The sequence below is a fragment of the Phyllobates terribilis genome, unplaced genomic scaffold, assembly GCF_046119375.1.
Source record: "Phyllobates terribilis strain yellow unplaced genomic scaffold, ASM4611937v1 Scaffold_12__6_contigs__length_324123572, whole genome shotgun sequence".
NCBI lineage: Eukaryota > Metazoa > Chordata > Amphibia > Anura > Dendrobatidae > Phyllobates > Phyllobates terribilis.
This window is the reverse complement of record NW_027362772.1, coordinates 247,428,140-247,442,671: the sequence shown is the minus strand read 5'-3', so window position 1 is coordinate 247,442,671 and position 14,532 is coordinate 247,428,140. Positions and strand designations below refer to the sequence as shown.

At 43.1% G+C, this 14,532-nt stretch overlaps 2 protein-coding genes across 9 annotated transcripts in view; one reads left to right on the top strand and one right to left on the bottom strand.

The window, feature by feature from the left end:
* The window catches only part of LOC141172505 (calcium-responsive transcription factor-like), a 61,164-nt gene extending 56,368 nt beyond the window's left edge, over nt 1–4,796 (top strand). For all 3 annotated transcript variants that reach the window (XM_073656798.1, XM_073656797.1, XM_073656799.1), the window contains exons 10-11: nt 508–651; nt 772–4,796. In XM_073656798.1, the coding sequence (XP_073512899.1) occupies nt 508–651; nt 772–1,041 (414 nt within the window). In that variant the 3' untranslated portion in view covers nt 1,042–4,796. The remainder of the gene's footprint in view (nt 1–507; nt 652–771) is intronic.
* Nucleotides 4,797–13,417: 8,621 nt separating this feature from the next.
* The window catches only part of LOC141172503 (cyclin-dependent kinase 11B-like), a 36,552-nt gene continuing 35,437 nt past the window's right edge, over nt 13,418–14,532 (bottom strand). Inside the window, exons 14-15 of one of the 6 annotated variants that reach the window (XM_073656794.1) lie at nt 14,272–14,461; nt 13,418–13,962 (exon numbers count right to left, since the gene is read on the bottom strand). In XM_073656794.1, the coding sequence (XP_073512895.1) occupies nt 13,870–13,962; nt 14,272–14,461 (283 nt within the window). In that variant the 3' untranslated portion in view covers nt 13,418–13,869. The remainder of the gene's footprint in view (nt 13,963–14,271; nt 14,462–14,532) is intronic. The other 5 variants (XM_073656790.1, XM_073656792.1, XM_073656789.1 and 2 more) reach the window with 5 other exon arrangements.

Genomic DNA, 14,532 nt, shown 5'->3' with positions numbered 1-14,532 from the left:
TCCACAGTCACCAGACCTGAACCCAATCGAGATGGTTTGGGGTGAGCTGGACCTCAGAGTGAAGGCAAAAGGGCCAACAAGTGCTAAGCATCTCTGGGAACTCCTTCAAGATTGTTGGAAGACCATTTCCGGTGACTACCTCTTGAAGCTCATCAAGAGAATGCCAAGAGTGTGGAAAGCAGTCATCAAAGCAAAAGGTGGCTACTTTGAAGAATCTAGAATATAAGACATATTTTCAGTTGTTTCACGCTTTTTTGTTAAGTCTATAATTCCACATGTGTTAATTCATAGTTTTGATGCCTTCAGTGTGAATGTACAATTTTCATAGTCATGAAAATACAGAAAAATCTTCAAATGAGAAGGTGTGTCCAAACTTTTGGTCTGTACTGTACATCTATATATTTTATCTATTTTATTATTACATACACCTCTCAAAGTTAAATTTTCCGTTGTTGGTCATTAAAAAAATACTGTCCGTCTAGATAACATTTTTTTCTCTGCTTATAGATTAGCAAGAAGTCAAAGTGGCAAATGAAACTGGCATCGAAGAAAATCAGAGATTCATTAGAGACAAGTATTGCGTTCAGCCACCGCTATATCATTCTTTTTCCACAGTTTTCTCACCATAAGAACCATCCTATAGACGGAGAGGTAACAGAAAACTCAACTTGTCATTCTACTGTAGTTTTTATTATAGCGTCATGCTATTGCATTATTTTATTTTTGTAGATTATTTTTAATGCTAATTTATAATCGTCCCTTTCTGTTTAGGAGGCTCTTACAAAGGAAAGAGTTGACGCAAGAATTATTAAGAAGATTACAGAATTATTTGAAAGCGGAGTCAGCAAAAGACGAGACGTTAAAATATTACTCGACCATTTCGTCCGCTTTGAGCTCTTTGCGGGGCAGGACATTCCCCTCAATTCACGAAGAAGATTTTTCCCTTCTTTGAAAGACATCGATAACATAATGAGACGAAGTATCAGCAAGCGGAAAAGCCCTGCCGAGGACCAGAGCACAGCGACCCATCTGCTAACATAATGGTCACCAGAAAACCCTGCTCTCGGCTTCTAGAGTCACTGACCAAGGAAGGGAAGAAGGCGGCGAATTGTCAGGGAAAGACTCGATATGTTCTTGCACTTTACCTGTTATATGGACAAACGTGTGATATTCAGTTATCGACACATTTATAGTACAAGGAGAAACATTGAAGAGGCATCATATGTTTGGGAAATGGAGACTGGTGCCAACATTGTTTATATTGTTACTTTTGTTCTTAAATCAAAAGTTTTATTGTTTTTTTTTCCATTATAAACAAAACTCCCCGCAAAACAATACAAGCATAAATCCCATACTGTCCCACCCTAACAAAGTACAACAGCTCGCAACTACAGTGCCGGCAAAAAAAATCTTTACATTTGTGCAGTAAAAAAAAACTTTACGTGTAAAATCCGCATCATAATTTCACTTCTTAAAAGTGCACACAATGAAAGAGATAATCAAAAACTATATAATAGCAAAACTGGCTTAGTAAAATGTAAATATCAATACTAATTAATTAAAATACTAATTGTAACGAAATATCCGCAATAAAACACTTGAACGTTAAGATTTTGTGGTTTCGTTGAATTTGTAAAGTTTTTTTTTGCCGCCACTGTATATGTAGAAATGAATCGTAATGTCTCGGTTCAGTAAAGAAAGGGCTGACATGTTTGTAAATCACTAACCAGCTTGTTCTAGAGTACAATGAAGTAGTCCAACAAACGCCAGGGTAATACTCATCGCATATGTGACCGCAATCACTGCTACATTATAAGAATTAGACGTTTATAACAGGGCTGTGGAGTCGGTAAGCCGACTCCGACTCCTTCATAAATGGCCAATTCGTAACAATAAATTTACTGTTGTAAAATATTAACATCGTGCTTATTCAGTTTCTCACCATCATATAAGTAATCAGACCACTTAGAGCAAAAACTTTATTTATTAGAATACAATTAGAATATAGCAAATAACTTTTATAAACTTTTATAAACTCTTGTAAGTAAATATGCAATAAACACTGTTATGCAGTTAATAAGAAGAAATCTATAAATTTTTCCTCAGAAAAAGTATTGCCTCTGTCAGATCCTCCTTCATGGATGCCCTCAAATCTGATCTAATTATTTTGAGAGCAGAGAACAACCTCTCTACACTAACTTGGGTTGGTGGCAAAGCAGTAACCACTCGGGCAACATCTCTAACAATGTCAGGATACAGAGGAATCGCTTGTTGCACTGTTATTTTTGATGAACGGTCAAATTTCTCAATTTCTTTTAGTGCACATGAAAAATTCTGCTGAAATGTACTGGCTGTGTTCTTTGATGGGGATGACTCTTCTTCTATGCGGGAACGCTTTGCACGGTCCTTGTGATCCAAATATTTTTCGAAATTAAATTCTTCATCAGTTGATGATGAGGGTGAAGATGTGGCAGGACGACCAAATTCTTCTGGTTCCTCCTGACTGTTCTGCAACCCTTTCATCCTTACTGCTATTTCAAACAGGGCTTCTTTTCCTTTAGTTAGCTGTTGATCATCTAGAAGAATCCGATGCATTGGGTCTACATAAGCAGCTGCCAAAAGAATGTTATTTTGTAATAGTAGCTCCTCTCTCCGTTTCATTGATGTAGCAATGCCACTTGCAATTAACCCTCCTCTTTGGGACAGGCGAAACATCAGGTTCTTCCACTCCTCTAAGAAAATGGCTGGAGTTAAGTCCTCTGCTTGTAATTTTTTAGTCACTGTAAATGGGTGCTCTAGCAATTTTTCCAGCTCAGTCACCTGATTCCACTGACTTTCATTTAGCGTCAGTTGAGGGTTAGCCATGTCTACAAGAAAGGTTTTCAGTTCAACCAAGCGCTGAATCATTCAGTAAGTACTGCCCCATCGTGTGGCTTGATCAATAATTGCCACTTTTCCAGCTCGTCTCTTCAAAATTGAGTCAACTTTAGGGGTTCTGGCAACAGTAGCCAATTTTCTCACCTTGCCAATCAGTGCAGCAGCATGTCCTTCTTGCAGACTGTCTCTTATAGCCAGCTGTAGCGTATGCACAACACAGCGCATGTGATGAATGAAAGAACGTATTGACACAGTTTCAACAAGATCATCTAAACTATCATGTTGCTGTTCATCTGAAGCAATTTCAGTTTGCTCCTCAGTTACAATACTGTGTTCCTCTATTTCAAACATTTCTGTGTCTGTGGACCCAGAATGTTCTTCTAGCTGCTGGTCACCATCATTACTCTCATTCATTAGCTTAATAGTACTTATCATATTTGAAGCATTGTCAGTTACGACAGAAAGAACTTGCTCTTTTTTAAGTTCATAGTCTTGCTGAACCTTTTCCACCAAGACCTGGAGAAACTCACTGGTGTGATGAGCTTTGGTGTCTTTTACTGCCAATGTCTTGGTAACTATTTCATTTTTGTCACAAACAAATCGGACATTGATGGCAAAATAGTTCACTCTGTGACGTGTGCAGGCATCCATTTTAAGAAACAGAAAGCGTCCCTTGAGAGTTTTTTTAAGTTCTTCCTTTTGTTTAAAAGCTTCTTCGATTACTAATTTTCTAATACTCTCTCTCTCCAGAGAAACACCAAGCATGCGGGCCATTTCCCCATTCAGACACATAAAAGCTGGTCGTGAAAATAATGAAATAGGCACACTATCCTTTACAACAAGCTCTATGATCTGTTTTTTAAATGTATCTACTGTCATTGTCACAGTAACTTTGTCACTGACAAAATATCTTGCAACTGATGGCTGCAAAGTTCTCTGCTCCTTTGTTTGGCTGGAAGAGCTGGGCACTGGTTCATTGGTTTGGATGCAGTCTTTCTCATCCACTGCTTTCAGTACTTCTGGATGAAAGCGCTGTAAATGTCTCTTTAGATTAGAAGCTCTGGTAGGAGCATTTTTATCTTTGCCTGAATATGCATTGATCTTGGCTTCACAGCATTTGTTTTCGTCTGGATCATTTGTCATACACTGACAGACATAATGTTTTCTATCTTGAGTGATGGTGAAATGTTCAAATACAGCTGATTTAATGTGACGCTTCTTTGACATTCTCAGGTTTTTAATTCTGCATTCACAATCCAAATGACAATTGTTTTTCCTAAAAACAATTGTACAAAATTGCCAGTTCGTACAACTGATATAGTGGTCAGTAATACTGTTATTCCTCATGTACTCACAGTTAACTGATGCAAAGTTTGTTGAAAGGATAATACTTCTTACAGTCTTCCTCTTCTGAGTAGCAGCTGTGAGATGCTTGGAAGACGCACACCTAGTAAACATCTAGTCTAGAGGAGGAGCTTTACTACTAAGAATTTGCAACACATTTTCACTTTCAGTTTCATACATTGTAAGTAGGGGGGGTTGGGGCAGCATGAGGTTAACCAAGTATAAGATTAGATAAGGGCAGTGGAGAACAGTGACACACAAGAAGTAAGAAATGTCTCTATCTCCAGCAGAACTGCTTATCACTGTTGTTCATAGTTTGATAGAACATATATATTTGAGTAACATTTATAAAATTCATATGAAAGTTCAATTATGAAATATTAATACTTTTTTTTTAAAGCTGGAGTCGGTACATTTCTACCGACTCCAACCAAAACTAACTCCGACTCCACAGCCCTGGTTTATAATAGATCCAGGCGATATATCTGCATTTCACGGGATGCCAGACCGGATCCATCAATCCACAAGGATACTGCATTTCTCTTTAAATAAATACCTTTTTCCATGTTCAGCAACCAGTTGATCTTATTTATACATTTGGGAATTATAAAGATCTGATCAGATATCCAATATTGAGATATCAGTTTCCTAGCCATATTCAACATTCGCAAAATACCGTTTTTACCATATTCATCAATATTCAGGTCTTCAATGTACCCAAACATGCATACCAGAGGCATGAGCTCTATTTGTACTAAGTAAACCCTAAAGGGGTATTCCCATCTCCAAGATCCTATCCCAATAGGTAGTAGGTGTAATAATAATAATAAATACCTCCAATTAGAAATATAGTATAGTTCTTCTGATAAGTTTATGTTGCTTACCCCATGTGCAGGACATTGCAGTAGCTTAGGTATCCATGGTTATAACCACTCATGTAGTGAGTTAGTTGCTAGTGGTTATAACCACAGATAACTAAGCTACTACAACGCCCTGCACATGGGGTAAGTGACATAGCGAATCAGAAGAAATAGTAGTAAATACCTCCAATTAGAAATATATTTCTTCTGATATACTGTCTCTTAGCCCATGTGCAGGGCATTGAAGTAGCTTAGGTAACCATGGTTATGACCACTCAGAGTAACAGTTAGTTATTTGTGGTTGTAACTATGGACACCTAAGCTACCGCAATGCCCTGCACATGGGGTAAGTGACATAGCTTAGCAGAAGAACTATATTTCTAATTGGAGGTATTTGCTAATATTATTATTACACCTACTACATATTGGGATAGGATCTTGAAGATGGGAATACCCCTTTAAGCATAATGTCCAATACGCCTTTCTAAAAGGATTCTAATTTAGGGCAAGACCACAGCAGCACTCTGAGCCTCGCCGGGTATAGCATGGAATAGGGGATTTACAAATTGCATAGCAGACACTTTATGTCCTGAAATTGTGCTCTCCTGTTTTGAGACATCAATAATAGTCCGGAAAGGAGGATATTTTTTGTCCTTTATAGGATATCACTTTTCGTACATACAGCCCTGAGAGCAGCATCTGTGTCCTGGTAATGGAGCAATTTTATTAAAACAGGTGATGGTGGGGCTCCTGGAGGAAGCGGTCTAGTTAGTACTCTATGGGCTCTCTCCACTGCGTAGAGCGGTGATAGGGAATCCGCAAATAATTAGCGCCACTGAGTTTCTCTGCCCGCATTCACAGCCGCCCTCATACATGAATGTCTTCACTTCAATTATATCTCAGTTGTGGGCTGCAGAGCTGAAATCATGAAGATTTGGTCACTGTCCAAAAATTTCTGGCGCTAACTGTATATATTTTATTATAGTTCTTAATAGGAAACAGACTGGGGTGGCGGGAGGATCTGAGTTGACCTGGCTACTCAAATTTTGGAAGATTTATTTTTAGCATATAACGACAGAGGTTATGTGAAGAGCCTTCTAGGTGTACGTACAGCACCCTCACCATTTTATCACATAATTGTTTAAGTATTATATAGAAATTTAGGTGAATTATAGCCAGATCTCCAGCTTTGGAGTCTAATGCTGGGGCGCATAGACCTTGCCGTGCACAGTCTCTGTATACGTACCAAATCTGTCTCTTGTAAGTAACACAGCATCAGCTCAGAGTTTCTTCAGGTGACTCCAAATCATAAGATTTTTTTTACATTTTACATTCCGTGATACAATATGCATTACAATGTATTTTTTATGAAAATGGTCTTGCCGCCAGTGTCTGCGAACTCTCTCCTTTTTCCCAACAAAACAATAGCACAATATAGCAAATATAATAAACCGGATATTTCAGATTATAAAATGCACTTTTTTTTTCTCCCCAGAATTTGGGAGGAAAAATGGGGGGTTTCTTATAATCCGAAGGTATCATAACCGAGGGGGTGGCTGCGGTGGAAAGGATTAACAGGAGGCAGTATCAGTGTGTCAGTGGGGCGATGCTGCGGGACCGGGGCTCTCAGATGATGTCAACCGGTGTCCCCTTTCCCGTAGATTTCCCTGCGGTGGGCTTCAGGAAAAAGGCCACCAAAACAGGCGCATGAGCAGATTGAGATCTCGGCAAACGAGATCTCGTCCCCCTAGATCTCAATCTGCTCATGCTCTGCCTCTGGGGGCCTTTTTGCTTAAGCACACCGCAGGGAAATCTACAGGAAAGGGGACTCCGCTCACCAGCGCCAACATCTTCTGAGAGTGAAGGGCCTGCCAGTATCGCCCTGTTCCTGTCGCTGCTGTCATCCTGAAGCAGCGACTCTGCCTCCTGTGACCACGCTCCACCGCAGCCGCCCCCCAAGGTAATCTACCGTTAAAACAGACTAAAAGACGCACCACCATTTTATTTTTTTTTTTTAAAAAAAATCTTTTTTTAACCCCAAAATTTGGAACGCGTCTTATGGTCCCGGTGCATCGTACAGCCCACAAAATATGGTAGATCCAATATCGTGCACTCCTAAACAAATCGTATCTGTCATTTCGTGCAGATTACGGTTTTGCCAATATGTGTTGAACAGAAGTATAAGCAATCAACCAATATTGTGTTTATAATAGTTATGGAGGAAAAATGTATCTTTATAAGGGGGGACCACGGCGTGCAGAACCCTTCTCCCAAAGGTGTGATCAGAAAAAGAGGCTAGGTCCAGCCGATAATGTGTGAAGAAGGTAGCGGGGGGATGACCATGTTGCAGCTTTACATATCTGTTCCATGAAAACACCGGCTTTTTCCGCACAGGAGGTTGTCCCCTCCCTTGTCGAGTGAGCTTTTAAGCCCTCCACAGTGGCTTCCCCGCTTGATGAGTATGTCAGAGAGATGGCGTCTCTTATCCACCTTGCCAACGTGCCTTTGGAAGCTTTTAGCCCCTTCCGAGGTCCCTAAAAGCACACAAAGAGAGACCTATCCTTCCTACTCTCGTTTGGCTGCTAGGTACTGGATCAGACATCTCCTGACGTCTAACGTATGGAGATCTCTTCCCCCCTATTTTTGGGTTTGGGGAAAAAGGAAGGAAGGGTGATGCTACCTTGGACAAATAGGCCTGGTCTGGTTTGGTTTGAGGACGACTATCCTCCAGGATTCCAGGATCTGCATAAAGGGGGACCCTGCAGACAGGGCCTGGATATCGCTGACCCTGCTGGCTGATGGTAATGCTACCAAAAGTGATGTCTTGAGGGATAAAACTTGAGATGTACAGTCTAAGGGTTCAAAAGGAGGTTTAGCTAAAGCCGTAAGAACCAAATTTAAATCCCAAAGAGGCAAGCTCTGACTAGGGATGGGTCCTGATCTGGCCGACACTTTGATGAATCAAGATATCCAGCGATTCCCTGCCAAATTACAATTGTATAGTGCCCCTAATGCTGCGACTTGGACCTTCAGGGTGCTTGAAGCTAGACCTTGCTCTAACCCCCTCCGCAGGAATTATAGGATGGATGTCAATGGAACACTTTCCTTTACACTGGACCCGGAAGAGGAAAGGAACCTTCTCCAAATTTTCCCATAAAGTTTGGTGGTGATGGGTTTCCAACTCTGTAGTAGTGTGGAGATTAGATTCGGGGAAAACCCTTAATCCTTCAGAAGAGCCCTCTCAAATTCCAGGCTGTCATGTGTAAGTTTGTTACCTGAGGATGATAAACCGGCCCCTGGGAAAGAAGGTCTGGAACTTCCAAGCGCACCCAGGGGTTGGAGATGGACATCACCCTCAGCCAAGAAAACCACGTCCTCTTTGGCAGAAGGGGGCGATCAGGATTACTTTTGCTCTGTCTTCCCTGATCTTTCTCAGAACTGCCGCTATCAAGGTAATCGGTGGAAAAGTATAGGCTAGAGTGTGGTCCCACGGGATCATGAAGGCATTCCATGCTAAAGGGTTCCATTGAGCAGAATGTGTCTACCTTTTTGTTCTGATTGTTGGCAAACAGATCTATAGCAGGACATCCCCACATTTCTGCAATCTAGTCGAATATGGTCTGTTTCAGTTCCATTCGCCCTGTCTCAGCTAGGTCCAGCTCAGGAAGTCTGCTCTGCGATTTTCTGTCCCTTTTATGTGTAGTGCTGACAGGGGCCCAAGATTGTTCTCAGCTATCTAGAGGATGAGGTCTGTCACCCTCCGTCCAAGGACGAGGACGGGGTTCCTCCCTGGTGATTCAAATATGCCACTACAACTCGGTTGTCTGAGAATACTCTTACATGATGACCCTGAAGAGAGTCTTAAGAATTCTATCAAGGCAAATTTTACCGCTAACAGCTCTTTCATGTTTGAGGATACTCGTTTTAAGTCCTCTGTCCAGACCCCTTGAGCTATTCTGTCCTTCAAATGTGCCCCCCAACCCTTGGGGCTTGTGTCCATAGTCAGTATCTGAGTGATTGTGCTCACCCACGGAATACCTTGGGTTAACTTGTCTATTCTCATCAACCATCCCAGAGAAAGGACAGTTTTTGGCAACAAAGTTAGCTGACCTTCTAAATGCCCTCCCAGAGAAATTTTGGCTCCTAAAATGTCCCACAGTAGATCCCTGGTGTGAATCTGGGCTCATTGAACCACCGGGATACAGGCAGACATGGAGCCTAGGAGGGACATAGCCTTCCGCAGTCATAGAGGGATGGTCCACCAGCCGAGACGCCTGAGCCATAATCCTCTGTATTTTTCCCTCGGGAAGGCGGCACTCTTGTTTTTTTTTAACCAAGTACAATACGTAGAAACTCTTGCACCTGATTTGGTTTGCTTTTTTATTTTTTTTAAGTTTAAACAGTCAACCTAAGTCTGTCAAAGAACTCATAACCTTCTCAAGCCGATTCTTGCACTGTTGGGAGGAATTGCCTATTAGGAAATCGTCTAGGTATGGGACAATCAGGATATCTTGCTCCCTTCAGGTGTGCCATTGCCTCTCCAATTATCTTGGTGACTACACGTGGAGCGTCGGCTAGATGGAATGGGAGATCAGTGTATTGATAGTGTTTGATTACTCCTCCGATTGAGACCGCTACGCTGAGGAATTTCTGGTAGTCCTTGTGAATGGGCAAGTGATAATATGGGCCCTTTAAATCCAGAACAGTCATAAAACAAACCGGAAACAAAATTTTTACTGATGTTTTTATTGTTTCCCTCTTGAAGGTCTGGATCTTCAGTCATTTGTTCAATTTCTTTAAATTTATAATTGTCCTGAAGGATCCATCTGGTTTCTTCCTCAAACATTGGGGAGTAGAACCCTTTGCCTTTTTCCTGGAGAGTGACCTCCTGTAGGTCTGCCTTTGCTACTAAGCCTAGAATCTCCTGTTCTAAAACGAACTGCTCTTCGTTTGAGGATCGCCAGGGAGTCACTATGAAATTTGAGTTGGGGATTGAATGAAACTGTAGTTTCAGACCCAATTTTATTAGGTCTAGTATCCAAGCGCTGTTGGAGATTTTTTTCCCAGGCCGGGTGAAAGAGGGATAACCTTCCCCCCACTTGGGATAAACCCTCATTGGGAAGGCCTTCTGTTATCGTTGGAGGGCCCACTGAACATAAACCCTTTGTTCTTCTTTCTCCTGTCCTCCCACTTATCGTGATTCCTGTGGGGGGGGGGGGGGGGATTTATTCCTGCGAATACATCTTCTCTTCCGAAAGGATTTCTTATAAGAGGTAGTGTGGAGGACGGGGAAACGTTTTTTTTTGTATCACCGGCTTTGTCAAGTATCTCATCTAGCGTTGGGCCAAATAAGAATTCGCCCTCACAGGGAATGGAGCATAACCTGGATTTTGTCTGGAGATCCCCTGGCCAACACTTAAGGCAGAGAGCTAGCCAGGTGTGTTGGAAAAAACTGTCGATCTGGCTGACAGCCTAACAGAGTCGGCAGACGCGTCAGCCAAAAAGGCAGCAGCCCCTTTCATTAAGGGAATGGTATCCAACATCTTTTCTCTGGACATTTTTTCTTTAAGCTGAGCTTCCAATTGGTCTAGCCAAACCATTAGTGACCAGACGGTACAGGTGGCCGCTGCAGCAGGCTTTAGTCCTCCTCCAGCGGCTTCCCAGAAGGTGTCAGCCTTCTTATCCATGGGGTCCTTCAACACCTCCGTGTCCTGAAATGGAAGAGAACATTTTTTTGGAAGCCTTGGCAATAGCTACATCTAGCTTTGGCGCTTTCTCCCAAAAGGAACATACCGGGACGTCAAACAGGAACTTTCTCTTTGGAGATAGTACATCCTTTCTCTCTGGTCTTTTCCATTCCCTCTTAATCAGAGATTGAATTTTTTCATTAAGAGGAAATGATCTCCGCTTTTTTTTGTTTCAGCCCATCAAACATTATATTCTGAACTGATCTTCTTGGACGAGAGTCTATCAGCCCATAGTGGACCTAACAGCCTTAACAAGGCTGTTCCAACAGAAAACAGCTTCATCCACCTCTATCCCCAGATGATGATGAGGATGAATCAGACAATTCTGAATTTGTCTCTTCCTCTTCTGGACTACTAGACCTGGATTCAGGGGATATATTTTTGTTTATCAGTTTTTTCTCTCTACTCTGAAGGGATCTAAAAGGTATTTTCTACCTTGCTTTTTATTATGGACCTAAGCTCGGAGGCAAATTTTTGGGTTTCCTCACAGATTGTTTGCTCTATGCAAGAGCTGCAGAGCCTTTTCTCCCATGTAGTGGGTAGCTCTTCTGTGCAAAGTGCACAGGTCCTGTGCATGGTCTTGCACACACTTTTCTTTCCCTGCATAAGGGAGAAAAAAAGGGGAGGGGAGGGACCCTAATTACAAAGTGACCTTTCACGAACATCACTTACCATCCGATGGAAGAAGGGGTACCGGGTTAGGAGGAGGAACCATATCAGTAGATGGATTTCCTCTGGAGGTCGGCACCACACTGGAGTCCCTGCTGTCACGACAGATGATGGGAAGGGTTCTCCTGCTGCCGCCGCTGCTGCTGTTGCTGCAGTTGCAGAGTCTGCGCCTCCAAATGCTCCTGGTCGCTCATTGCTAAAGGGGACCGCCAGAGCGCTGACTGAAGCACTTCCTCAGTGTTTTTTAGTGCTTTTAAACCCCTGGCGCCCCTCCTCCCCTCAATCCTCCTCCGGATATACTTCTAGTCCAGAGCCAGATCCGGTCATGTGCCCCTCCTTGTCATAGGGGAGCGCCGGATGCTTGCGCAGTGGGACGCCCAGCCTGGCCATCAGCGGTGTGGCGTTGCATCATAGGGACGCGCCCCCTGGGTGCATCCACACACCTGCGCAGTGGATCCCAGAAGTCAGGCAAACCACAGGGCGGCAGCGTGTTGGCACATTGGGAGAGAGGCGGTGCACCGCGTGGCATCGCTCCACAACGCTCAAGCTAAGGCAGGGACCCCTGCTGCTTGGAATGGCTCCAAGGTGCTGCTGCACTTGTCCGCTCACCCTAAGGGCCCACTGACCCCAGTGGTGGCGCTTCAGGGCACCACATCAGCCGAGGCAGGGAACCCCCGCTACCTGGATCGGTCTGACCGGGCCTGGAATTCCTGTCTTCTTTCCTTCTTCACAATCTTCTTTCTTCAAGTACGCCACTGCAGGTTCCTCGTCAAGGACAGGAAACCAACTAATTCGGGAGAGAGGTACCACCCTTTTTATCTGTAGGTTTCCTGTCCTTGAAGGGCAGATCCCCTCTCTCCGTGGTGCTGTCATGGGGGGAAGGAGAAAAAATAAACTTTTGCATAAAATGATGACAGGTATAATTGGTGGAGAAAGGCTGAACTTTATGGACCCCCTCCACCCACCACCCGGATTCTTTGTTCAACCTATGTAACTATGTTTGTTGTAATGTCATTAGGTTTGAATTAAGCAAAGTCGTTCAGCTGCTCATTAATAAGGGCGCCGTTAGACCGCCGTATGAATCGGATCGAAATGCACGGACTGGCCGGCAGGTCCTTCAACCCGTGTGACTGCTTCATATATTTCTATTCAGTGGTCACACTCGGGTCGGGAGAGCCGCCAGCCACTACAAGCATTGCGGTACGATCTTGGCGCCATAAAAGTGGCCTTTTTAATGTAGGTGACCCACGGTCTCAATGACACAAACGAGAAAATTTTTTTTTTTTAAAAAAAAGCTTTATTTTTTTAGCCCCCATAGGAGATTTGAGCCTGCGATCAATACCACAGTATTTAGTGAAAAATCACAGTTATATGGAAGAATTGCTATTACAAATGTAACTATAAAAAAAAATTCCACAAGAAAATTATATACAAAATGAAAGTCAGCAATTCTTTTGGAAGAGCAATATTCTGCGTCAACGTCTCTTTTGAGCTCACATAATTTTTATTTTTGCAGAATTTTCATGAAAATTGGCTGCAGCCAGGGGTTAATTGATAAATAACAAAAATTGCCACTACAGGTGTAAACTTGTGCTGCTAAAACAGAACACAACTTACTGGGTGTATTAAGTAAAAACTGTCTTCTGTCAAACAAAATCTACTAATTCCTGCTAATTTTCCCTTATTGGCCAGGTTGCAGACCTTTCATCTGTCTCGAGCTTTCTAATATTACTATCACAGCATAAGATCTGAACTAGTGATGCGCGCAAGTGCTCGCTACTTGAGTTTGCATCGGGTGCTTGGGTCTGCACCGAGTATCGTGGGAGCTCGAGTGACATGTTCGAGTCCCCGCGGCCGCATGTTTCGCGGCTATAAGACAGCCATAAAACATGTGAGGATTGCCTGACATACACAGACAACGCCCGCATGTTTTGTGGCTAACAACTGCAAAACATGCGGCCGCGGGGACTCGAACAAGTCACTCGAGCTCCCGCGATACTCGGTGCAGACCCAAGCACCCGATGCAAACTCGAGAAACGAGCACTTGCGCTCATCACTAATCTGAACCTGTTCCTCCTTACTGATGACTGAAGGTGAAATTTTTTTAGGAAGAGAGGAACAACAGTGATTTAAACTATTAAAAATTGCATTTTAATTCTACAAGTATACAACAGTGAAAAATAAATACGTCCAAGACGCCAGTCCCTGCTCCTGTGCAATGGTCCTCCACTGGGATAAAACGTTCATGATGTGACGTACCGGTGGACACGTCTGTATTGTACAGTGTTGATGGTTCGGGGACTTGAATCCTCGTCGTCATTATTATTTGTTTTCAAATTGGAAAACCAAAGTCTATTCCATTTCCAGCAGAGTTAGAACTTGAGGCTGAAGCCCGGCCCGGCCGCCGATGCCCCCTGATTGGTGGTGGTAAGGTGAAACCCTGTGTCCTTGAGATCATCGTCACCCTGAAATAAAACGGAGGAGAAGATGACGATGGAAGAAGCACAGAATGTAAATAGTATCTTAGATGTGGCCAATGCTTCATTTACGAAAATATTATTACATGTTATTGTGGATTTCATCCTTTCAATGCAAAGAGTGAAAACTGCAACAAATCTGTGCGGTTTGATGCTGATTTTGGCTCTGCACATTATTCCTAACGTCCACATTAATGCTCCCACTATTAATATTAGCAGGGGTCTAATGCTGCATCATCCTCCCCTGCGGCAGAAGAACTGCACTAATGAATGTAAGCCCTGGATGGAGAAGCTTACCAACTCCTTGTATCCGAGTCCACCCTCTGGGGGGCGAGGGCTTGTGGCACGTTTCACTCTCGGCTGTTCACTTTTTGCCGGCCACGTAGGAAACATGGACGGGTCGATTGGCAGAGGGGTCTCACCGAAGTATTCGTGCTTTAAAGCATCATCTGCAGAAATTCGTTTTGCAGGACAGTAGGTCAGGAACCTGGGGGGACACAACACAACATTATCTGGGGGATAGAGGACCTAGTGACAGCCATCTTCTAATGATTCCTT